Genomic DNA, 27,335 nt, shown 5'->3' on the forward strand with positions numbered 1-27,335 from the left:
AGTGTGATGGCATGGGGCATGCATGGCTTCCAATGACACAGGGTCACTAGTGTTTACTGATTATGTGACTGGAGACAGAAGCATCTGGATAAAATGTACAGGGTGATAGATTGAACAAAATGCAGCCAGGGTTTATTGGATGGTGTGTCACAGTACAGATGGATAATGAGTCAAAATATACTGCAAAGGCAATCCAGGAGTTTAAGGCAAAGAAGTGGAATATTGTGCAATGGCTGAGTCAAGTCATCAGATCTCAACTCCATCCAGCAGAATTTAATTAAAAACTTAAGGCAGAAAGACCCACAAACAAAGCAACAACTGAAGTCTGCTGCAATAAAGGCCGGCAAAGCACCAGAAAGGAGGAAACCCAGGATTGGTGACGTCTATGGCTTCCAAACTTCAGGCAGTCATTGTCTGCAAAGGATGCTACAAAGTGTTTTATTTATGATAAAGTTAATTTGTCAAATAACTTTTGAGCCCCTGAAGTTATGGAAAAATGGTTGCAATTCCAAAACGTTTCACAGGCTATTTTTATTCAACCCTTTTAATTAAACCCAAAAGTCTCCACTTCAATTATATCTCAGTTGTTTTTCATTTTAAATAAAAAATAGTGGCATGCAGAGCTCAAATCATGAAGATTCACTCACTGGCCAAATATTTCTGGACCTAACTGTATATACAAATGCAACAGTGTATGCAGATGTAGAATAAAAATGGTATCAAATACGTGTAGACAAATACTTTATTTACCAGCATTGCTATAGGAAAATCTTGTCTCCAAAATATTGCAATTTTCTGTTTACCATGAAATTATGTAAATCTTACTTAATCATGTCTCCGTTGCAAAAGGAACCTTTCTAATTTTTGTAGGACAGTGTAATTTAAAACACCAAATCTATTCAGCCATTTTTTTTAAACCACAGGAAATGAATGCTTGTTTTTTTGATACCTTGATACCTTACCTGCAAGGCAGCTTTAGAGTGAATTTCTACTAAGGTCTCTGATGCATTTAGCCATAAAATGCCACACGTGTGTAACAGGTTGTGTGCCAGGATCAGGGGCACAGATCCATAAGTTCCCATTTTGTCATAGATGGGGTATCCAAATACATCTAGATTGTAGAGCCGGTATGCCTCATTTTCTCTAAAAAGGAAAAACTCTGATTACTTTGGGACAATTGTCAAGTAAATGCAGTACATCCACAATTTGTATCAACATCACAATAATGACTTCAACCGAACACTCACTTTGCCATTATTTTGCAGCTAAAAGTATAATTCAGTTTAGTCAGTTAATGACCGTCATGTACGATATTTCGTAAAAGATTTATTAAAGAAAAGTTGTGTGTTACAACATTGGTCAATAATATAGTTGAGTTTTAACTTGAAGCCGTTCTTGATAAAGATGGGCAGGTGGGATCTCATTTTAAAAATTGTCTGTGGCTGACCATGTACGGAGCATACCACATCTCCTGGGCAGGGGAGGAAGCAAAAGACAATACTGACATTACAGCAGGGGATCACAGAGGATTCATTTTGTCAGGTAAAATATTTCACTGACTGTTTTTAAACAATATTTTACCTCACAAAATGTATCCTCTGTGATCTCCTGCTGTAATGTCTGTATTGTCTTTTGCTTCCTCCCCTGCCCAGGAGCTGTGATATATTCTGTACACGGTCAGACACAGACAATTTTTAAAATGAACTTTCATTCGTGGAAAAACCCCTTTAAAAAGCAAATATCAATGCCAACATGGCTCCTCCTAAAAAGTTCACCAATGACAATGAAAGGAAAGCAGCAAAGGCACAACGTCGAAGACAACAACGGGCAAATGAGACTCTTGAAGAGCAACAGCATCGCTGGGACAAAAACAATGCATATAAGCGTAGGCGTCAAGCACATGAGTCCCCTGATGCAAAAGTCATTAGATTATCACAAGATGCCATTAGGAGCACAGACGGAAGAAGTCAGCCCATGGGGAAAGACATAGTGGATAGGTGGGTGAGTACATGGGGCGAGAGATTCTCAACACTGCAAAGCCTGCCCCCACCGTGATGTTACCGCCCTCCCGATGCTATCGCATCGGGCCTCCATCTAGTATACATATAAGGAGCTTGAATTTCCTTGTTATAGGTGGGTAATTTAATCTTTTCCCCGAGTTGACCAAGTATAACTTTAGATCCCTAGATTCTAAGTATCACATGTATCACAGGCCATCCTGAAAGACTCCATTTTACAATTTCTGGAAATGAAGTTCCCAAGGGATATCTTACTCCACACAATCAAATCTCTTCTTTTAAAAAAGGAAATTTTCATGGCATTTCTGGAGTTGAGAGATATTGATTCATTGTCCTGCCATACAAAAATTGTCTGCAGAGGCCGTTCTTTAGCTCTATCACCCCAAGGCCATTTTCTATTTTGTGGTTTTCGTTTTTTCCTCCCATTCTTTCCAAGAGTCCTAACTTTTTATGCTTCCATCAATATAGCCATTTGAAGATTTCTTTTTGCAGAACGAGTTGGAGTTTTGAATGGCACCATTGATTTTACCATATCATGTACTGCAAAATGGGGAAAAGAATTCCAATTACAGTGACATTGTAATAAAAAGTGCAATTCCACAATAGTTTCCTGTTTTTTTATTTACCATGTTCACTGTATGGTAAAACTGACCTAGCAATATTATTCACAAGGTCAGTACGAGTATGCAAATACCAAACATGTATAGTTTTTTTTTATTATTTCAACAATTCCGAAATTTGTACGAAAAAAAGCTTTTGCTTTTGTTGCCATTTTCTGAGACGCGTAACGTTTTCATTTTCAGGATCTGAGATTGGGTAAGGGATTATCCTTTGCGCTCTGTGCTGATGTTTTATTGATACCATTTTATGATGTTTTGATCACCTCTTATTGCATTTTATTGTAATGTTACGGCAACTAAAAAAAAAACGTAATACTGGTTTTTATTTTTTTTCTCTTTACACCATTTACTGATCAGATTGATTTATTTTATATTTTGATTGGAAATTTCTGAATGCAGCAATAGAAAATTATGTGTATTTTTTAAAATTGTTTTATTTTCAATTGGGCAAAAGTAGGGTGATTTGAACTTGTGTTTTTTAAAATATTTTTTTAAACTTTTTCCCACTTTTTATTTTATTTAATAGTTGCCTTAGGAGACTTGAAGCTGCAATAATCCAATTGTCTGTGTCATACATTGCAGGGCTGAAGCCTTGCTATGTATAGCAGAAATCACAAGCTCCTATGAACGTCGGTCACAAACTGGCGTTCACAGGAATATTGCAATGACAGGCACATGATAGCTGATAAAATCAATATGCATAAATTGAGTATTCAACGTACCCTGTATCTTGCAGCTCGTGTGAGTCTGCATGTTCTGGAAGTCCATAAACATTTTCAAACCCGTGTAAGGTAAAATCCAGCCCTACAGAAGAGGGACCTATGCCAAGAAAAATACAACAATCTGTACACGTAGCAAGAATGTTTAAGTACAATCCTAAATATAGTGTGCATTTTTCCATTACATTTCAAGTCCAGATAATCCTCAGAGTTTCCTTCCCACAATCCAATCCGTTTCTATGAATAAAGATAGAAGAGTGTTTCATTAACTATGAAATGAAAAATCAAAAATCAAACCTATGAATACTACAAAATGCAACTAAACATAATCTACAGGGGTTAACCTAAAGGGAATAAACAGGTGCAATGGTACTCCATCTAGTATAAAAAAAAATATTTTTTTTAGAATTATTAAAAATCAAAGCACAGTTAAAAGGCAAGGTCACCTCAAGACACAACAGTGTAAGACTAAATATGATATACTAAGGCATATAGCATAACACCCATAACATGAATGCTATGCAAATAAGTATGGTAGTTGTATAAAATACAACAATACTATGAATTAAGTGCACAGTTAACTGCTGGTGTGATACATAATGGGACAATATATACGGTAATAGTAATTCATATAGTAATAAGGTCAATGATATCCAATATATATTCCAGCCTGTTTATTATAGTGTCCATGTATCAACCATGCAGCAACGTATAGAGAAGCATTATAACAAAATTATCCAATAAAGTCATTGCAATAGATGTGAAAAATGTTGGTAAATAGCTACATATCTATATTAATGGTTCGCCTGACCAGAGTGTTGTAGCCCCAACGTGTGTTTCACCCTGCTTCCTCAGGGGGTGTGGAGGCTAAATGCGCCTGCATACAATCCTGGTGCCCAGATTCTCTCAATAGATCACAACTTAAGGATTTCTTAAAATGTCTGACGATTTGAACGTAATTTAATAATGCGCCCTATAAAACTGCAGAGGCAATCTTGGATGCATAAGAGACCAGCACTGCCCCTGTAAGTGATGTCACTTGCCGTGGTGGCACTGGTTCCTGCATGCCGGGTAGTTTTACAACTCACACTAACAGTACACTCTGATGCCTGCTCATAACTACCGATCTGAGTTGGTGAGAAAGTGCAGTCATTGTGCACATCGCACAGGGAGTAGCCAAGCCACTGAAACTGAAAACGCTATGCTTCAGGGAGGGAACAGGGGCAGCAACAGTGACCATAGCCTCTGCCCCCTGATAACGCTTTGTTTGAGTTTCCCAGCATAAACGAAGTGTCATAAAATAAAAGGAAGTAGTAAAAAAAAATCAATTAGATAGTGTATTGAGGGAAGGACAGGAAATGTTTAATTCAAGAACACTAGAAAATAGTTTAGATTATGGCATTTAATAGATAGGAATTTAGGAGGAAAATTGCTTTGTATGTCAGACCACCCCTATAAGTAATTTCCATGCATAAAATATGAAAAGTTTATGCATGATTATTCCCTATTTTGTGGGACGTCTGTTACTAAACATAAAAGGCTATTAACTAAATGAGCAGGGAAGTCCTAGCTCTTCTTATTTAGAATGTTTAGAATATCTGCCCAATAAAGGGCTATACCAAAATGTATTACTCACAGAACTGAATTTATAGAAGGGTGTTTCCCAGCAGAATAATTCTTATCACATGCACTATGGAGAGAGGAAGTCTCAGAGCCAACTGTAGTGCAGCGGTATCCATGCTGTGCAGTGATGAAGCAGTGACCCAGGAACGTTCCAAAACAAAAGTCTCTTTAATGCTTCACCTCACAAAAATAAACAGCTTCCAGATGCTTCCGGATCACAGCCGGGAAGCATATCCTGCAGATTGCAGCCAATAAACAAGCGAGTCCACCTTCAAGACTGTTGCCTTGGGCAACTGCACCACCGTGTACACTGTGGGTGCCAGGCCTTTCAGCTCCCTTGGCTGTTTGGCTCTGCTTGCCTGTGTTGCCTCACACAGGTGGAGCTCTGCAGAGCCTTCCGCTCTGCACTGTTGCAAACACCAGACTGACACTGACACTGACAAACCCAAGCCCTTTACTGCAGGGTTTTTAACTGAAATCTGTGGCCATGGGCCACATGGAAAACCCAGGCCAGTTGAGGAAACAAACTGCCCCACTACCATCCTGTAGTTCATATAAAAAATAAAAGCCCAGCAGGTTTTCTTAAATCTGCCCTGGATAAATAGCTGATCCAAGACCTATACTCACTTTTATTCTGCATTGCAATCACAGCTACTCCTGTGACTGCAATGCACTTCCATGGCCTCAATACGCCTCTGTGCGCATCCTGGGGGGGAACACACAATGACCCTTACATGTAACACCAGTCACTGCCTCACACAACATAAATTAAATTAATCCAACTATTTGAGGGGGAGATCTGCATCAAGTCACTTCAATAGGGACAACGGTAATACCAGACACAACACACGGACACATGCATCGCTCTATGACAAAAATAATTTTTTTTCCTATTCTGAGACAGCTAGAGATTACTATTCTGATAAAGGGCAATACTGATCAATAAAGGATCCCAAGTAGATATTGCACATCCTGAAGACTAAGCAGTACCAAAAACTAGGTACATAGCGATAAAGTCAGTGCCCAATTCATATCTGACCACTACAGGACCTTCTACTTCCATCCACAGTAGAGAAGTTGCCAACATTTCCTTGTAACAGCTACCAGAAGTTACTTTTTCTTCTTACAAAGAACCTCAACACAACTTAAGATAAAAATAAAGTGAGAAAATACCCTGTGGTAAGAAAATGAGTAAGTAGTAAATATACATAACATAGGATACTTAGTTAAAACTATTTTAATAAAAAAAACTCCATCCCACAGCGACAAGGTGTACCCAATCGGGAAGGTCCTATCTCTAGTGATTTACTTCTCTATGTGCCAGCAAGCCTCAATAGATGTGTTTGTTAGTGGCCATAGTGGTGCACTGACATGAATATATGCTCCAGCTCATGACTTTGATTTTTCTTCAGTTTTTTGTACTTTGTACATACAGGAACATGGCTCCCCTTTCTGGGCTGCGCATAAGTTTATTTGGTTTTTCAAGGGCAGGTGTTTGAGAAGTCAGGTATGGGTCTTGCTCTGCCCCATATATTGAGGCCTCTTAGGCTTCTTTCACACTTCAGTTTTTTGGCGTCAGTCACTTCCGCCATAATGACGGATCGACGGATCCGTCACAATAGTTGAAAAAACGGATGTAACGGATCCGTTTTTTTGACGGATCCGTTACTTGGGGGTTGTATATACTTTTTGGAGCATGCGCAATTGAAAAAAATTGAAAAAACGGATTGGGGCGACGGATCCGCCGAAATGACGGTCGCGACGGATCCGTCGCCCATAGGTGGCCATTCTATGAAATGACGGACGCGACGGATCCGTCGCGATCCGCCATTTCAATGCAGACAAAAAACGTTGCAATGACCGTCAATGTCTAGATGACGTCCGCCAAATTTTGACGGATCCGTCGCATGACGGATGGAACGGACGACCATCCGTCACAATCCGTCGCTAATGCAAGTCTATGGGGGAAAAACGGATCCGTCGAAAAAAAAAACGGATCCGTTTTTTGAGGAAAATGGCGGATTTAGACTGACGCCAAACAACTGAAGTGTGAAAGAGGCCTTAGCAGTTAGAGAGGTAAATAAAAGAGAGGACCATCCTAATTAGGATGAGTTAAAACAGCAGATTTGTTTCAGAAATATTTTCAATGAATAGATGAAGGAGCAGGAAACATCACATACATTAAACAGTACTATTCCTTGTGCTCACTTTCATGACAATTCGAAAACATAACATCATTGCTTAGAAATGGTTTGCATTTCTAAGCAATAATGTTATTTTTTCGATTTGCAAAGAACAGCTTGTAAAAAATCTGTAGAAATGCCATATAGTGCATCAGTACATTATATTAATATCATTCTTCATGCATAAATATGTCATTTTCTAGGTTTCTACCTCAGGCAAAGCCATTTCCTCCATAGGATTTGTGACTGTCAGACGACTGTAATACACAAGAAAATCATCAGTATAAACAATGATTCAAAAATAACACAAACATGATATGTTTCGTTAAAGGGGCAGATTATGATGATCTGAATGTTCTCATTCTGCATAAAACTCTGCATAACATTAAAAAGTAACAAGTTCCACTAAAAAGAACACAAATTGTGAGCAAAAATTACAATTGTACATAAAATCACTCCAGAGAGTGACTGCAGTACACTTGCCAAAAACGTGGGCAGAGGAAATTATAGTTATAATTATGCATTAAATTGTAAAACACTGGTAAAATGGTCACCGAAAAAGACTTGGATGTATGGGTGTATGGCAAATTCCACTTTAGTGATCGGTGTCAGGCAGCTGCTGCCAAGGCCAGTAAAATCAAAGGATGCAGTAAAAGAGGCTATGGCTATGTGCACACAATGTGGACTTGTTGTGTTTCCGCAGCGGTTTTTTTTCCCTTGGAAATGCTCCAAAAACGCAATGGATTACTTAATACATGTATAAGTATATAAGGGGACAATACAAATATCTCTCCGAGTATCTTTTTATACCAAGGAAGGTGACGTCACAAGGGGGCATTCTCTGCGTCTGGAGGAGAAAAGCTTTTTCCACCAACATAGAAGAGGATTCTTCACTGTTAGGGCAGTGAGAATCTGGAATTCCTTGCCTGAGTAGGTGGTGATGGAAAACTCCGTCGAGGGGTTCAAGAGAGGCCTGGATGTCTTCCTGGAGCGTAACAATATTGTATCTTACAGTTATTAGGATCTTTAGAAGGACGCAGATCTGGGGATTTATTCTGAAGGAATATAGGCTGAACTGGATGGACAAATGTCTTTTTTCGGACTTACTATGTTACTATGTTAATCAAGGACATTCCTGAAAAGTTGTGCACATGATCCGGAAATTTCTGTCCTAATTTGCAGCGTTTTATTTTCCGTAGCATGTAAATTCTTTTTTTAGGATCTGCAACGTTTCTGCACAAATTGACTTCCATTGAGTCAGTCAAATCAGCAGCAAAAATGCAGATGTAAAAAGGTTTGCGGATTTGCTGTGGATTTGCTGCCAAAAAACGCTGCGATTTGTCAACGGGAAATGATGTCAGAAGGAGGGGGAGTGTATGGGTGGAGAATATGTGCATGTGTCTGTATGTGTGTGTGTACCCATGTGACGTGTGTACACAGGCTTCCTCTGATGGGACCACTACTCCCATCCGGCTACGTCTTTTGTCACATATGACAGACAGCCTGAGCCGATGATGGGAGAATAGTCTCATCATTCGGTGCCTCTGTTCAATCAAAACATTTACATAATTTACATATTCACATACATAATATATACTCACCGAACACCTAATCCCCGACGCCTGCATCTCCTGCAAACAGTCAAAAATAATAAACCAACTTCCGCCATAGTCCATTTAATTCCGAGTGTCCCACGTCGATCTCACCTGGCTGTCAGCGATCACCTCCTGGCAGTGTATCTCTGAGCCGCAGTGAGAGTTCACTGGAGTTCATCAGCTGATCAGCTCCAATGCTCTCACTTACGGCATCGCTGCGTGGGAAAGATCTCACACAGCGGTAGTGCTGTAAGTGAGAGCACCGGAGCTGATGAACTCTGGTGAACTCTCATGGCAGCTCAGTGATACACTGCGCGAGCGATTATCTCATGTGTATCGCCAGAGGCTTGGTAGAGCAGTCACATCTCCTGATGTGACTGTTCTATACGTGAGTTTGCCTGGGATATTTGGTATTCAATGGAATATGTCAGACAGGATAGTATTATATGTTGGTTTATATTTTTTTATTCTTTGCAGGAGATGAGGACATCGGGGATTAGGCGTTTAGTAAGTATGGTAAATTAAGATTTAATAAAGGAGTCTCTGTGACTGTTTCAAATAAAGGTCTTTATTCTGGTTGTGCTTTTATTTCTTGTAGATGCCTCTCCATTACTAAGCTGCCGGCTTGATGTCATCTGACAATACAAAGGTGACATCAACCCCACAAATATGAACCCCACTTGCCACTGCTACAGGGCAAGTGGGAATAGTGAGGGTAAGTCCCACAATTGGCGCATCTATAAGATGTGCCATTTCTGGGGCGGCTGAGAGCTGATGTTTTTAGCCAGGGGGTGCCAATATCCATAGCCCCTTCCCAGGTTATTAATATCAGCCCGCAGTGGTCTGCCTAGCCTTTGCTGGTTCAATTTTATAGGGGGACCCATGTCAATTTTTTTCTGGGGTTCCCCTGTAAACTAGCCAGTAAAGGCTAAGCAAACAGCTGTGAGCTGATATTAATAGCCTGGGAACTTTTATGGCTACTGGCTCCTTCCCAGAATATTAATATCAGCCACGGGCTTTCCCTCGGCTGGATATTAACCCCTTCCTGATGTCGGACGGGATAGTACGTCCGACGTCAGGTCCCCTGCTTTGATGCAAGGCTCCGCGGTGAGCCCGCATCAAAGCCGGGACATGTCAGCTGTTTTGAACAGCTGACATGTGCCCGCAATAGGCTACTAGTTAACTAGTTAAATGCCGCTGTCAAACGCAGACAGCGGCATTTAACTACCGCATCCGGCCGGGCGGCCGGATATGACGTCATCGCCGACCCCCGTCACATGATCGGAGGTCGGCGATGCTTCTGAATGGTAACCATAGAGGTCCTTGAGACCTCTATGGTTACTGATGGTTACTGATGGTTACTGATTGCCGGTAGCTGTGAGCGCCACCCTGTGGTCGGCGCTCACAGCACACCTGCATTTCAGAGCCGATCGCGCTGTGCCTGCTTCTAGCCTCCCATGGAGGCTATTGAAGCATGGCAAAAGTGAAAAAAAAAAGTTAAAAAAAATGTGAAAAAAATAAAAAAAACATAAAAGTTTAAATCACCCCCCTTTCGCCCCAATCAAAATAAATCAATAAAAAAAAAATTAAACCTACACATATTTGGTATCGCCGCGTTCAGAATCGCCTGATATATCAATTAAAAAAAAGCATTAACCTGATCGCTAAACGGCGTAACGAGAAAAAAATCGAAACCCCAGAATTACGTTTTTTTGGTCGCCGCGACATTGCATTAAAATGCAATAACGGGCGATCAAAAGAACGTATCTGCACCAAAATGCTATCATTAAAAACGCCAGCTTGGCACGCAAAAAATAAGCCCTCAACCGACCCCAGATCATGAAAAATGGAGACGCTACGAGTATCGGAAAATGGCGCAATTTTTTTTTTTTTTAGCAAAGTTTGGAATTTTTTTTCACCACTTAGGTAAAAAATAACCTAGTCATGTTAGGTGTCTATGAACTCGTAATGACCTGGAGAATCATAATGGCAGGTCAGTTTTAGCATTTAGTGAACCTAGCAAAAAAGCCAAGCAAAAAACAAGCGTGGGATTGCACTTTTTTTGCAATTTCACCGCACTTGGAATTTTTTTCCCGTTTTCTAGTACACGACATGGTAAAACCAATGATGTCGTTCAAAAGTACAACTGGTCCCGCAAAAAATAAGCCATCACATGGCCATATTGATGGAAAATAAAAAAGTTATGGCTCTGGGAAGGAGGGGAGTGAAAAACGAAAACGGAAAAACGGAAAATCCCACGGTCATGAAGGGGTTAAAATTACGCGGTAGCCCACAAAATGTTTTGACTTTTTTTGAAAAATAAACAAATATTGCATTTCATGCAGATTTTAATAACAGTTGCTGTTTTGTTACAGCATATGTAGGTTAACTATGTTAATGCTCCTACATAGGCTGGTGATCCGCAACATACGCACATAGCCTTATATGCTCATGATGAGAATATAGTTTTCCTCTATACATGTCACTAGTATGGCCACACTTAGAATACTGTGTACAATTTTGGTCTACAGTGTATAAGAAGGATATAGCTGAACAGGTGTAAAGAACAGTGACCAACATTTTTAAGGGAATAGGTGGACTGCAATACCAAGACAGGTTATTTTAAACTAGGGGTTATTCAGTTTGGAAAAACTAAAGCTTAGGGGCGATCTTGCTACAATGTGCAAATACATGAGGGGACAGTATAAAGACCTTTCTAATTATCTTTTTACACTTTAACCTGCTGCAGGTACAAGGGAGCATCCTCTACTGCTAGGGGAAAGCAGGTTTTAATCACAGAGCAGATTCTTTACTGTAAGAGCAGTGAGACTATGGAACTCTCTGCCACATGATGTTGTAATGGTTGACTCACTACTAAAATTCAAGAAGAGCCTGGATTCCTTTCTTGATAAATATACTATTACAGGTTATGGACACAGGATTTTGTTATAGGACGCTGATCCAGGGATCTAATCTGATTGCCATTTGTGGAGATGGGAAGGAATTTTCCACCTAATATGGAGCTATTAGTGTCTGCCCAATGGCGTTTTTGCCTTCCTCTGGATAAACATGTTAGGCTATTGGCTGAAATAGATAGACTTAAGTCTAACCTTCAACCTTAAAACTATGAAATGTAACAATGAATGGGGCCAAATGTGTGTCCTGTAATCTGAAATACTCAGTTCTGGCTCAGATTTAACCTAAATTTAATCTTGATCGGGACCATGTGCATTTTCTCCAAATTTCTACCAAAGTTTATGCTGGGATGGGTTATATCAAGCAAACAACTTTTTCCATCACACTTGGTGATGACTAAATTGACGTTTATAAGAGGATACAAAATAATGCAGATGTCAATGTTTCGCCTTGACAACTTTTTCTAGGGAGTATCAGGTCTGAGTCAATTATTCTTGCTGTAAGGGGACCCTATACCTATCTGCTAATTATCAGTATGTCAAGGTAGATGGCATTGGTTGAAAAAAAAAAAAAAGAGTTGACAAGATCCATTAGTTTGGATTTACACAAGTATATTTCATGGTCAATGCCCGGACTGACCGTGGGTCTCTCATTCTGAACTTCCAGCCTCCTGTGTGTCTATACACTCATGTAAACCTAGCATTTGCAGAAGTCATTGTACATAGGCGTATCCATGAAATGAGTTTCCAATATCTCAACAAATGTCGGCTCCTACCTTTCTTTGGATGGAGAGACAGCGTTTTCAAAGTATAACATTCCCTGAGAATTAATGCTGATCAGTTCCTTGTCCTCCTGGACAAGCAGCAGAGAAAATGGCTTGGCAGTAAGATGGATTTTACATGTGCTATTCGGGTGTTCAAGAACTAAAATGTTGGTTTCCAGGTTGGAGACTTTCAACCTATAACAATAATGAAGCCATTACAAAGGTGTTTTTTGCTTATCAGGAAAACTTTGTACTATTAGCTCCAACTGTCTAGCTGAGGTCAACATACCAATTATAGCTTTACTAGATGGTGGCCCGATTCTAACGCATCGGCTATTCTAGAATATGTATGTGTAGTGTATAGCACAGCCCACGCAGTACATTGCACAGCCCACGCAGTACATTGCGCAGCCCACACAGTACATTGTGCAGCCCACGCAGTACATTGCGCAGCCCACGCAGTACATTGTGCAGCCAACGCAGTACATTGCGCAGCCAACTCAGTACATTGCGCAGCCAACGCAGTACATTGCGCAGCCCATGCAGTACATTGCGCAGCCCACGTAGTATATTGCGCAGCCCATGTAGTATATTGCCCAGCCACGTAGTATATTGCACAACCCATGTAGTGTATTGCCCAGCCCATGTAGTATATTGCCCAGCCCATGTAGTATATTGCCCAGCCCACGAAGTATACTGTATTGCCCAGCCCACAAAGTATATTGCACAGCCCACGTAGTATATTGCACAGCCCACGTAGTATATAGCAATGCGGGCATCATATCCCTGTTAAAAAAAAGAAATAAAATAAAAAATAGCTATATACTCACCTTCCGGAGCCCCCAGATCCAAGCGAAGCGGTTACCGACGCTGCTCGTTGCTCCGGTCTCAAGAGTGCATTGCGGTCTCGCGAGATGATGACGTAGCGGTCTCGTGAGACCGCTAGGTCATCATCTCGCGAGATCGCAGCATGGACTGGTTACCGGAGCGTCACGAGCGGGAAAGGCCTGTTGTCGATCCGGGGGCCGACAGACGGTGAGTATATAGTGATTTTTTATTTTTTTTTATTATTTTTAACATTAGATCGTTTTACTATTCATGCTGCATAGGCAGCATGAATAGTAAAAAGTTGGTCACACAGGGTTAATAGCAGCGGTAACGGAGTGCATTACACCGCGGCATAACGCGGTCCGTTACCGCTGCCATTAACCCTGTGTGAGGGCAGACTGGAGGGGAGTATGGAGCAGGCACTGACTGCGGGAAGGAAGGAGCGGCCATTTTTCCGCCGGACTGTGGCCGTCGCTGATTGGTCGTGGCTGTTTTGCAACGACCAATCAGCGACTTGGATTGCATGACAGACAGAGGCCGTGACCAATGAATATCCGTGACAGAGAGAAAGACAGACAGACAGAAGGACAGACAGAAAGACGGAAGTGACCCTTAGACAATTATATAGTAGATGAAAACTTTATAAAGGCTGAAGAGAAGTATAGTTGTCCAAAGCAAAGCAGATTTTGTTACCACTTAGCCACAGTCTTTTTTTATAGTATTGCCAGCGGCTCTGCTTAAAAAAAAGTGTTTATTGTTGAATGGTGTCAAAAACCATCTGAACTGTGTGTTTGTTTGTAAAATTTTACTCTTTATCTACTTGAAAATTTTTAACTATTACTACAGTATAAGATTGGTTGTTAACCTATAAATGATAGTGAAAAATCTAAAATGCCTAATTATTTTTTCTTTTCCTGTTAAATTTGAAAAAATTTCAATAAAAATTGCAATTTAAAAAAAAAAAATCTGAAAAAACAGTACAGAAGACGCCACCAAAAATGCTAGAAAAACGCACAAAGTGTCCACTATTGGTCAAAAAAGTTGAACAAGCATTTTGGAAACTACCAAAACTGCTTAAAAAAAAAAAGGGTCATGTTTACAAAACGCCAGAAAAAATTAGAGTTTCCGAAAGCATCTTCAATTTGAAAAACTGATGTTTTTGGCTGCCTGAAAAAAGATGTCGTGTGCACTTAGCTCTTTCAACCCCAAAGTATCCTTCATGGACTCCGTCCACTCACAACACTCTCTTCCTAAAACCCTGGATGCTACCTTTATCTCTCGATGTGAATACTTTCTGCCCAATGATGTCAAAAGTATTCTCAGAGTGATACCTTTAGTGGCTAACCAGAAAATAATGTTTGCAAGCTTTCAGAGCACAGTGGCTCCTTCTTCAGGCCGGATTACAAAAATCCTGCCTGAAGAAGGAGCCACTGTGCTCTAAAAGCTTGCAAACATTATTTTCTGGTTAGCCACTAAAGGTATCACTCTGAGAATACTTTTGCCATCATTGGGCAGAAAAGTATTCATATAGATTTTTCTGGCTAACACGGCACCACAATATAATTTGTTATTGTACATCACCTTTTTCTCTCAAAATTCTTGCTTTCCTGTTAAAGGGAATATCTCAAGATGTATCTTTGGAGTGTACTTTCCCTGTCCTCCAGCTTTCTGGTTTGCAGGGGATGTGCTTCTGAAGATTGACAGTTCAGGCCAGCAGCATGGTTGAACCGCTGGTCCAACCTGTGCTCTTTCTCAGGCTACTGGTAGAGGGAACTTTGCCTCTGGATCATGGAGAAGCCCAGAGGTGGAGGCAATCCGGTCTGCATCAGAGCGATGTGAGCAGGCTTTAAAGCATAGAGCCAGTGTTAGCACGACGCCGGCTTCCCGGCGTGTCAGTTCACTCACCCACGCTGTAGTTGGTCCCTCTCATGCTCCCAGCAGCACTTCCAGCCAGGCCTATGGCTATGTTCTAAGGGCATGGGCGTGCGGGCTCCCGCCCTATTAAAGGGCCAGAGCGCGCACTTGCTATTTCCTCCTCAGCCAATGGTTTTGAGGCATTATGTATATATTGCTTCTTCTCCACTGGGGAGGTGCCTGAGCAACCTTACTGTTACAGTCTATGTTGTGTAAGGTCACATACCAGTGCAGGTCCTGCCTGCTATACTCCACGTACAAATCCTGCCTGCTGTACTCCAAGTACAAATCCTGCCTGCTGTACTCCAAGTACAAATCCCGATTGCTGCTCTCAGAAGCAAATCCTGCTTGCTGAACTTGGAAACAAATCCTGCTAGCTGCACTCAGACACAAACTCTGTCTCTGATACAAGCTATGCCTGCTGCTCCATTCAGTCTGTCCTTCGGGTCCAGCTGCTGCGCGACCGTTGGTCTGCCCTGGAGGGGTACCTGGCGTTCATTGGGAGCCAAGTCTAACCTCACCATCAGAGGCTCTAGTGAATAGTTAGGTGCTCGCTTAGTCACACCCCTCCAGGCTCTCCACGGTCCGTGGCATAGAGGTTCCACAAACCACAATCATGACAGCCAGATCATTCCCTGCCTAGGTAACCAACCACTCTAAGACTGCAGAGTGGTCTGTAATCTAGACAGCAAGCTGTACACTATAAAATCAAGAATCTATCCTTTCTTGAAAACGAACAGAAATTTTTAATAAAGGATAAATTGCAAAGTTTCTTGTTTTTACAAGCCCTTTGCAATTTTGCCAATTTATTAACTTGAAAGAATCCCTTTAAACTCAGAAGTTTTAGCGCTTTTTAGATGTTAAAAACAGTTAATGTGGGTCACCGTTTCTAAAAAAAGTATTTGAGAGAGCTGTGACCCTGAAGATGTTCAGTGAGACACATCAAAGGAGGATAATGAGCTGGATCTCAGTCAGAAGTAGAGAACCACAAAAAAAAATGTTCCAAGGTTACTGGTTGTAAATATTTAAACAAACTTTTATTCATACATGGTGTAAGTGTTTATGTTCTCAAATAGGCTCAAAAGTTCACACAAGCAACGGGTTCTTGTGTCCAAACAGCGTGAGGCTTATTAACCCCCATAAACTTTCACAGCTCTCAAATGAAAAACATGGACTGGAATGTATGGGAGCGACCATTCCCACCCAAGCTCTTTTGGTCGGTCCTAAATCCCAGACAAAATCCAGTCCATTAAAAATCCTCTTGGTAACTTATTGTTACCGGAGCAATCTCTTCTGAGACTTACATCACTGAGGCCAGGGACCTCCATGACACATACCTGGCATCCAGGACTTTATGTCCTGCTTTACTACAATGGTAAAAGAACATCATAGTCCTGGACATTATAAAAATACAGTCAAGTACCATCCTGATTGAGTGCACCTTGTTACGGTGGGATGACTTTTAAATAAATAAAAATGTGAGCTAAGTACTATACTTTTTTTTTAAACTTATTTTCTTACTGCAGTGTTTCTACCATACAATGAGTGCAACTATGACCATAGCTTCTGAAAGTTAATGAACACAGTGGAGTCAGAGAAGGCTGGGGCCGCACCAGCTACCATAACAATCATTATACTCCTTTTACTTCCCTAATAATGTAACAATGCAGCAGTAATAAAGAGGTGAGTCTTACTGCTTAACAGATGGTTCCTTCACCAAAACATCAGGAACCTCAAATCTGGGCTTCAAAGAAGACTCGTCATTGATCTTTATTCTAAAGATATTGCCTTGGACTGCCATGATTTGTAGTTGTAGTTTTACCTGAAGGGGAATGTAATTATTATAATTATACATATAGCCATAGAATTGTGAATGCATGCAAAATAATGTCACACAAACTATACAAAGAGATTATCCAGCATTCCTAGAAAATACGTCATCAACACAATAACCACAGGTGACATAATAGTACTAACCTGTGTTTCTCGATGAATCAGGCTTAGACTAACAATGCCATTCTCTGAATTCAGTGTGTTCAACTCAGCACAGTATGGTGACGGGTCTGGGTGAAAGAGCTTCTGTCTCCTAAATACAAACACATTTAATATAACATAACATACACATTTGTAAAAACGTGTAACTTTAAACACTGAAACTGCAAATCTATAGAAGATACCACAAGTTTATTATATAAATTAGTTTTATCATAGGTGCACGGTGGTATGGGCATATAAGTGCAAGTATGTTATCTCAGTTATGTTTTTCAAAATTTGATGAAAAATGTTTATTTCAGCCAAAAAAACCCTAATCATATATACTTGATATATTTTACGCCGTATACAATAATCTTTTTAGTCTGATTCCAAAATAAAATCCATAAAACCATAAAAAGCATAAAAAGCTCTAAAGATTTCGTACAGCAACTTGAGAAGTCTGTGAAGCTGTGGGGCCCTGTTTTCTGAGGAATCAATTTTAGATAAAATCCTATTTTCCTTTATTGATGATGTGTTAAATTGAACCTGTCAGAGAATCACAGAAACGACTTTATAGAAAACCACCAACTGTATATAAAATTACCATAGAATATTCATCTAGGTGGAATCTACATTAGAAACAGTCAAGAAGTCGGTAATCCACTTCTGAATTGATTGACATCTCCCCTGCCACTAAAGGTCACCAGCAGCCTCCACCAGGGAGATGCCAATAAAACCAGGAGGCATTGGAGCACTGACTATATACTTAAGAGTACAGTTTGTACTGTAAGAAGGCAGGAGGTAAGGGCCTGGATGTGTCACCAAGGCAGTTGGCCTTGGTAATGTAACGTCTGTACCAGTAGCACTAGGTTACTGAGAGGGTTTTTATTTGACTGGATTTTGGGTCCGGGATTTAGGGGCAACCAAAAGAGCCTGGGTGGGAAAGGTTGTTCCCATACTCCAGTCCAGGTCTAGCAGGCATAATAGCAGGCAGCTGGGTTATGTTACTGTCAAAGCTAAATCCTATCACTGCAGTTATAGACACGTCAAAGACTTTAAAAAGATCACAAAGCGAAGCATTCTGAAACTCAATATAGATGTTTTGAATACCTAAGTAGGCACACAAAGTAATGCAGTTAGAGACTCAAACCCATTTGACATATTCTTATCCTTGCACTTATGAGTGAAATTAGTGATAACTAAATACAATATACATAATAGCTTTCCTAGTCACTGTAGATTTACCTGTAAAATCCCGTCTGTTCGCATGTCTTAAATTTACTCTTGTTCTCAATAAGGACACTAAAAAATAAAAACACAATATTTTTCTATTAAAATATGCATTTTTTTTACAGTTTAATATATTTACAAAGTGGCCTCATGTAAAAAGAACCTTTCACCAGTTTCAGTATATTAAACTTGCCATATCTTAGAATAGCACCAGCAGAGAGGAATACATTTTTTTATTATTATTTTTAATTTATCTGCTCTGTTTGTTTGTAAAGTTAAGATTCTACATTATGATAAATCCAAGGGCGCGTTACCAGAGATTCTTGTCTGCGGGAGTGTATTTTTTCCCCTGCAGAGTAAAAAGTACTCGCCCTCAGAGAAGAATCTTTAGTGATGCCCCCTTGGACTTATTTCAAATTACCTAAACTTTACAAATTAATATCCCCACAACAGAGAAGAGAAATTAAAAATAAATCGACATTTAATTCAGCCCTGCACCAACTATTCTATGAAGTGGCCAGTGTAACATTCTCAAACTAGTGAAAGGTCCTCCTTAAAGGGAACCTGTCATCAGCTTTTTGCCTATGAGGTTGACGCCATACTGCAAATTGTTAAATACTATGCACATCCTTGTTTTAATAAAAGTTGTCCTGTTTCTTGTTTTTTTTTTCTGTACAGTACTTAAAGGGTTTGTCTAGGACTTTTACATTGATGGCCTATCCGAGCGTGACCCCCGGCAACCCTGCCGATCAGCTGTTCTCTGTGCCAATGGCGGCCAGAACTGCTGAGCTGCAGAGCTGCACAGGACAGATCTGTTAATTATATGATGGCCGCAGCCAGGTATGGCATATCCACCCCCTATTTGAATCACCAGTGTACAGTACTTGGCCACAACCACTATTCAATTAATGGATCGGTGCTGTGCAGCTCCACAACTGAGCACTTCCGGTCACTGCTGAAACAGGGAACAACTGATCGCCAGTGGTGCCAGGTACTGCGCTCCCACCAATCAGATATTGATGACCCATCTGTAAGAGTGTGGTGCTGTTATGGACAGTAAGGAACACGCTGTCACTTTAAGAGACTGCACCCCCTTGTCTGGTGTGATGGAAAGTTCTGCTTTTCCCCTGCAATTAGACTGTGTGAATGAACTGGACTGTGCAGGTGGCAGGGGTGGAGCCTGAACAGAATGTGTGAGCTGAAGCTGCTGCAGAGAGAACTTTGTGCTGTTTTTCTGCAAGAGAGGACCCACAGCCTGTAACAGAGTGGACTTATGAAATTTGACAAACTTTTCCGGGTGCAGCGAGAGTGGCTGTCCTATGTGAGTTTGAGAAGCCATGAAGATACCGAGATAGGGATTTAGAGTTTCCAGGAGCACCTCCAGGACCCAGAAGCAAGGAGAAGACCACGTTTCACGGAGCTGGCAGAAAGCCGTGTGCACCACCATACTGGACTGTTGCGGGCCCCCCGGGACTGGATCTGAGTCACCAACATCACCGTGAGTTTGTTCCTGTTTTGTGCACATGTTAGGGCCTAGTGTAGGCTTCAATAGTCAGTACATGGGAGCCGTGTGGCCTGCTTAGTAAAGGCCAGGGAGGTTATACGTAGAGTAGCATCATTATTTGTTCATTGTTTGCATTTACTTGTGTGACGTGTCATGCTCCCGCTTGCCTCGCCGCCTGTTTCCTGCTATACTTACCGCTCTGCGGCATCCCGGCGCATTCCTGCTCGTTCCCGGGCTTCTGCTCCCCTCGCGCGGTCAGCTCCTGGCCCTCTGTAAAAGGAAAAGGTTTTCCCTCCACAAATTACTAAAGGGGGGAAACCTCCCTACACCTCTATTGAGGTCCGATATTAACTATTAACGCCGAACTTGGCTATTAATAATTATATCCACTTAATAATACCACAACGTTATCTATTCCTTATACTATACACTAACTGAGACAAAACCGTGTATCAATAAAGGATATTTATTACACACACACACACAAGTCTGCAGTATATAACATACATATATATTTATACTCAAGCTGGTGACTATAAATATATATACACACACACAATATACAGATACTACAACTCTAATACTGTAATATCACTACAGTATGCAGTAATATAACAATATCACACAGTAATAATCTAGACATCATCCACACGGCCATCAGCTCTTCCCTGCCGTTCATCGTAACCCACATCTCTATCCACAGAGTACACCTTCTTCTTCTTGAGTCTTTTATTATCAAAGTCTTTTTGCTATGTCTTTTCTCTGTGGTCGTTACCAGTCTTCAGGTGTCGGCCTATCCCAATGTCAAATGTCATCTTTCTCCAGTTGTGACTGGTGAGACTCTGGAACGGCTTCACCCTCACAGTCCATAGGTCAGTCAACATCATCCTGTGTGCACCCGTCACCCTGCCAGACTTCACGTTACTCTCCTATAGCTTGATTCAGCAGGATTTTGAGTATGTCTGGCAAGATGAGACTGCTGGATGTCACAGGTTGTTTTTTTTTTTCACGTACTCAGGCACTGGAAACGACTGGACTCAGGCACTGGAAACGACTGGACTCAGGCACTGGGAACGACTTTCATCAGACATGCATCAGACATGACTTCCATCAGGCTCTTCTGTAATCTTTAAGCACAACGCCCAAACCCATAACCCACACAGGGGAGTGGGTAACACTTCATATAATTGACTAGAACCTACCAGGAACACAGATAAATGTACTGTGGTCCAAGAAGTGCCATATAAATATTCATTAAAATGAACACTTTTTATTTACATTTATATTAAAATACACTACATATATACATACATACACAAAAATGACAAGGCGCCTCTATACAACCAAAAAGATGTGAAGACACTGAGCAGGTAATACGTATGGAGCAAGGGACATTTCACATGAACCTTCGGTATTATGCTAACGGCATTGCCACTATGGCATAGGTTGGGATACTTAGCATATGGCGGTGAATGTGTTTAAAAACCTTGGTAGAACCCCCGGACCACTGAAGCAAAATCGTGCTGCGGCGGTGTGAGAGGTAGACCGGAGCTGCGGCGCTAGTTTGAGGCCTACAGCCAGGCCCGAAGCCTGCGAGACCCGAGAGACGCCGGCGGAGCCCACCCCCAACCGGAAAGCTTGGGACGCCTCCCCGCTTTCTGGAAGCTGCCCGGATTGCGCTTCCCTTGGAGACTCACCCCGGCCGACCGCATCGGAGGGATCCCCGCCGCCGAGACCCGGTCACTGCCGGAGACCGCCGCTCTGTGTGTGCCGCGGCGGCGCCACGGGACTGTGACCTGCTTAGCCTCTTCCCACTCCCTGGAGGCGACGTTGCGGCCCCCCGGCCTGCGCCGCTGGAGCAAAGGCCCTCGCTAGACTGTGCCGCTCGCTCCCCCACGTGATCCCCTCCGGGGTCTGGGCCCTGCGGCGATCGCTGCTGCCGCTGGGAGGCTGGTGACCCGCGCTGGAAGCCGGATCCCCAGGTGGCACACAATCATCGGCTGCGGATCTGCTGATACGGCACGCAGGATCCCTGGGGCTGCTAAGCTGAACAGCACTGCCAGGTGGGACCCAGCACCTCCCGGAGGACGGCAGATCTATCGACACCTGACAGTGAAGGTGAGAGACGGTGGCTGTACCTCTTCCCCCTGCCTGGGCTACCTGTGAGGGGAGTGGGATCTGGAGACAAAAGAGCTGTCACCCCCCATATCTAGGGGCACGCAGCTCGTGAGAATCAGGAATCCATGCAGCGGTCTGGCTCCTACAGTAAGCACCCTACGCCACCAACCTCACGACCTATTAACCCTTTACCACTGGCTCAAATGCAACACCTGCCTACAAAATACTCCGTAATTGTTGTAATGCCCTAACCTCCCCCTCATACAACTGGTAGGGGATTAAGCGCAGTATGCTATGTCCTAGACTTCGCTCTCTTTAACACAGAATATTCATCACGGGGATCTACCTCCACCTAAGTTCTAAACGCCCTCATGCCTAAAGCGCGTAGAGCCAATTCAAAACAACCTAGCAACAGGTTTGCCGCACTAACAGACTTGGACGCTGACATGTCTTGTGGTCCATTTTCCCAGTCGGAGTCCTCCAACTCCTCCATGCCTGACGGAGTGGACTCTGAGATGATTCCGGCCTCCACTACTAAAACCCCAAATACCCCCACCCCGGACCAAACGGCTCTACTGTCGCAATTCCAATCTATCTTGCATTCTGAATTGCTCAAGATGTCGGACAAGTTGACTAAGGACCTAACAAAAGAGATCAGGGAACTAGGTTCTCGCACCTCCGACCTCGAAGATAAAATGGACTCGACCCTTGTAAATATTGCAACCCATGAAAAGGATATAGAAATGCTGCAGGATGAGATCCTCAACTTAAACAGCAAGCTAGAAGACTCTGAAAACCGTGACCGAAGGAGCAATATTAGGATCAGGGGAATACCTGAAACGGTCACCGACCTCCAGTCCACAGCGACAGCTCTGTTTCAAGAACTACTACCGGGGATCTCCATCGAGCGTTTAGAAATGGATCGCATCCACAGAGCTTTGAGTAAACGTAAGGCAGATGGTCCGCCGCGAGACATCATTCTTAAAATGCACTTTTACAAAACTAAAGAGCAGCTCCTACAAGCGGCAAGAAAATCTTCGCCGCTATCATTTCAAGGTCACCCATACGAGCTGTTCTCAGACCTGGCCCCTACCACTATCGCCAAGCGACGAGCCATGAAACCATATCTGGAGATTCTACGTTCTAATAACATTAAATACCGCTGGGGATTCCCCTTTAAACTGATATTCTCCCACCTTGATATGACCCACACGGTCCTCTCCCCAGAAGGAGCGAGCCGTTGCTTGACCAAACTACAACTCATGGACCCCTCTTCACCCCCCTCGCGTGCCTCCTCACAGCCTCGGCAAGAGAGTCTCCGATCTCGACCACGAGCTCCACCTGATCCCCCATAATGTACAATGCAAGCATTGGCTCCGTACTGGGCCTTTGATGTCTTACAGGCAACTCTGCCTGACACTCCAACAGTCCCAGGATGACATGGTTATATATGTTTTTCAGTTTATTTTCGCAGGCGTCCTTGAATAGCGGAACTCTAACATTCCCTCACCGGACACCACTGCGCCTTTTACGTCTAGTGAAACCCTGGGCTGGAGTAATTCTACCTTCTCACTTGATCTTCACTGCAAACACGTGAATATGTTCAACCCATAAGCTAATATACTGTGTGTTTGATGTGTTTTTTTTTTTTTTCTTTTTTTCACCTATTGATTGTTAAACCCTAGCGACGGGTCACATACATTCTACTACATCGCAATTTTTCAAACGCAACACACAGTTATATAACGGCTCTAGTTAGTTATACTAGTGGGCGCAGTTGTTATCCTTAGTAACCCGTCTTAGGCCCTCTAGTTACCAGCCGCTACAATAGGTTGATAAGATACAACTTTGTTGAACATCCCACCGAAAGCTGAGTAAGACTCCCCAGTTCGACCCCACCACATACTTGACTACATTCCCGTATTCCATTGTGATAACATAAAGATATATATTTCTTTTTTTCTTACTGCGCTACCCCTAGCAGACCTTAATGACCCCACAGTGTCATCACACACTGCCGCTCAACACATAGTGCTTAGCCAACATTACAGTCACCTCTCCCCCCTCAATAAGTTTTCTCACCCTACTTAAACTATACACACCTATTTCTTTTTCGGACCATTCTCTGTAAACCCTAGAGATGGTTGTGCATGAAAATCCCAGTAGATCAGCAGTTTCTGAAATACTCAGACCAGCCCTTCTGGCACCAACAACCATGCCACGTTCAAAGGCACTCAAATCACCTTTCTTCCCCATACTGATGCTCGGTTTGAACTGCAGGAGATTGTCTTGACCATGTCTACATGCCTAAATGCACTGAGTTGCCGCCATGTGATTGGCTGATTAGAAATTAAGTGTTAAGAAGTTGGACAGGTGTACCTAATAAAGTGGCCGGTGAGTGTAGACTCCCTCTACGCAGCCAATTATCCGCCTATGCTCCGTAAACTTCGCCTTTTGCTCCAATCTTGGGAGAAGTTACACCTTTCATGGCTAGGCCGAGTGCGTGCCTTGAAAATGTCGATTCTCCCCAAGCTACTCTACCTTTTCCGCGTCCTGCCAATCCCTATCCCCTCGTACTTCCTTAAAATGGCCCAAAGATCAATAGACACTTTCGTTTGGAGAGGAGGTCTCCCCAGAGTAAATGAAACCACCCTCTACCGTCATCGTTTGAAAGGGGGCTTGGGAGTTCCCAACCTCTCTAAATATTACCGCGCCGCCCAGCTGGGCCAACTGACTCTATACCACGCCTACACTGAACCTCCATTATGGCTATCCTTAGAGGCATCCGAGATGCAACCCGACACCATAGATACAATTCTATGGATTCTCCCAACTCAACGCAAACATATCTCGAACCCCATTATACGACACTCTCTAGCAATCTGGGACTCACATAAATATTCCTCAAAGCTAATTTCGCCCTTTTTGCCCCTTGCTCCACTATGGAATAACATCCTATTCCCCCCAGGCATGGGACCCCTTAGATACTTCCAAAAGTGGGTTGAAGTGGGGATAACTAGAGTTCATCATCTCTTCAATGTCGACGGGATCATCCTGTTCCCGGCCCTTCAAGAAAAACACGGTTTCCCCCCTGGAGAGATATTTAGATACTTACAGCTTAAAAACTTTGTCATCTTCTTATTAAAAAACTCAACCCCTCCATACACCTTTACCCCGTTCGAACAAAGGTGTCGTCAAAGCCCCCACGCCTCGGGAACTATATCCCTCCTTTACTCACTATTAAACTCACCCTCACATAGAAACTGTTTGAAATACACCTCTCGCTGGGAGTCCGATATTGGCTCCACTCTGTCCGACTCGGAATGGTCCCAAATTTGGTCCTCCTCCACTGGAGGAATACTAAACACCCTCATGTTGGAAACCAATTATAAAGTGCTGACCCGCTGGTATCTGACCCCAGCTAGAGTGTCCAAGGCAGTTGCCAACTACTCCCCAAATTGTTTTAGGGGTTGCAACTCAATTGGAGATATGTTCCATATCTGGTGGCTATGCCCAATTGTCAGGAGATTATGGATCAGAATCTATCACTTGGTGTTTTCTGTCACAAACATAAATCTTAGAAAAAACCCTTGGGAGGCCCTACTCAACAAGCGAATCCCCAACATTCCAAAACACACTCAGGCCCTAATATCATTTATATTTTTAGCAACCAAGCAAACGATAGCTCTGGCCTGGAAAAAATCAACCATAGACTTTTCTGTAGTTAAATCACGCCTCTCCTGGTACATGGTTAATGAAAAGCTGTCTGCTATTCTAATGGACAAAGTGGGCAAGTTCGAAAAAGTATGGCTCCCCTGGGCGGAATACGCTAGCCACACTCCCTTTGCCGTACCTGCATTTTATTTAACAAATGCTGAACCCTCGGACTCAGAATGACTTTCCACAATTATCGCGTATATAGTGATTTTACCCCCGGGTCCCCCTTTTCCCCCTTCCTCCCCCAACCCCCTCCCCTACTTTTCTCTTTTCCCCCTGCCTTCCTTACTCCCTCCTCCCCCTACCCCTTATTGTTGTTAGTATATAGGAACGCATGTTACTCATTTACAAGCATTGTGCATAAGTTATGTTCACAGTTTTGTAATGTTACTTACTAATGCACCATATGTAAATGTAAAATTTCAATAAAAATTTATTGTTGAAAAAAAAAAAACCTTGGTAGACACTCAGGAGTAGTGCATTACTAAGCTTATCAGTCTTAGCGCTTTACTTTAGATGAAGTGGCTGCAATTTATGCAGTGCTTTGTTGCATTGATTATATGCTTGGCTGGACAATTTAAGGTCCAGTCAAAACTATTGGTTGTATGGTTGTATATATATATGCAGCGCTTTAATTGAACAGACTGTGTATATGACTGTATAGCATAAATATTTACCACACTCCTAGTCTGATTGAAATAAGTGTTTCACTCGTGCTGACCGCATCTTTTTGGTTGTATAGAGGCGCCTTGTCATTTTTGTGTATGTATGTATATACAGTATGTAGTGTATTTTAATATAAATGTAAATAAAAAGTGTTCATTTTAATGAATATTTATATGGCACTTCTTGGACCACAGTACATTTATCTGTGTTCCTGGTAGGTTCTTCTGTAATCTTGATTGAAGATAGTTGATGAGGTTCTTCCATAGATAGATACACAGATCTTTACTAGGCAGGTCAGAATTTCTGGAGTAGGGAGTGATGTCACAGTACCCAAGTGGACTGCAGGAAAATTACACCGTCTAATTCTAACCGACATTCAGTCCATCCCTTACGAACTTCACCATTGCTAGGGTTAAAGTGGCAAATAACTTAGAAGCTGTGGGGACCTGTCCCTAGAGAACCTCACTTTTTCCCCATTCACACAAAACATGTATATTACAATTCCATAATGCATATAGAGACTTAAGCTAAATTAGCATGGCTGCTAATGATCCATAATGCACATGAAGATTATTGATCCACATACAGTTGGAGTTATCTACTGGCTGTAAATGCATCAACACCTTCACATGAACACACTTACTGAGTATGTCAATGTACAGGTAGTCCTGGATTTACACCTAAAGTGTCTATATGCACCCAGTAACACAACAATGAATATAGCATCATTATTTATATACAATATACATTGGATTCGGGGTAAAGGACTGGATTTTTCTTATGTCCTTAACCCCCTTCTCCTGCTGAGTAACTGGTGCTCAGCCTGACTTCCTTGCAGTTGGGTGTCCAGTCTTTTGGTTCTCCTGCAGATAATAACAGTCCAATATATATAAAATAATGACCAGGAGGAAAATGACAGGACGAAGTGGCGTTGGATTTTATTACAG

General features: G+C 42.2%; 1 protein-coding gene across 2 annotated transcripts in view; it reads right to left on the reverse strand.

Annotated features, from left to right (window-relative positions):
* Positions 1 to 27,335, reverse strand: part of GANC (glucosidase alpha, neutral C) — a 129,145-nt gene that overhangs the window by 87,311 nt on the left and 14,499 nt on the right. For both annotated transcript variants that reach the window (XM_077261194.1, XM_077261190.1), the window contains exons 3-10: positions 18,399 to 18,455; positions 17,157 to 17,265; positions 16,874 to 17,001; positions 12,450 to 12,632; positions 7,375 to 7,420; positions 3,543 to 3,594; positions 3,361 to 3,457; positions 963 to 1,143 (exon numbers count right to left, since the gene is read on the reverse strand). In XM_077261194.1, coding sequence (XP_077117309.1) covers positions 963 to 1,143; positions 3,361 to 3,457; positions 3,543 to 3,594; positions 7,375 to 7,420; positions 12,450 to 12,632; positions 16,874 to 17,001; positions 17,157 to 17,265; positions 18,399 to 18,455 — 853 coding nt within the window. The remainder of the gene's footprint in view (positions 1 to 962; positions 1,144 to 3,360; positions 3,458 to 3,542; positions 3,595 to 7,374; positions 7,421 to 12,449; positions 12,633 to 16,873; positions 17,002 to 17,156; positions 17,266 to 18,398; positions 18,456 to 27,335) is intronic.

Source organism: Ranitomeya variabilis, chromosome 1 (genome assembly GCF_051348905.1).
Source record: "Ranitomeya variabilis isolate aRanVar5 chromosome 1, aRanVar5.hap1, whole genome shotgun sequence".
Lineage (NCBI taxonomy): Eukaryota > Metazoa > Chordata > Amphibia > Anura > Dendrobatidae > Ranitomeya > Ranitomeya variabilis.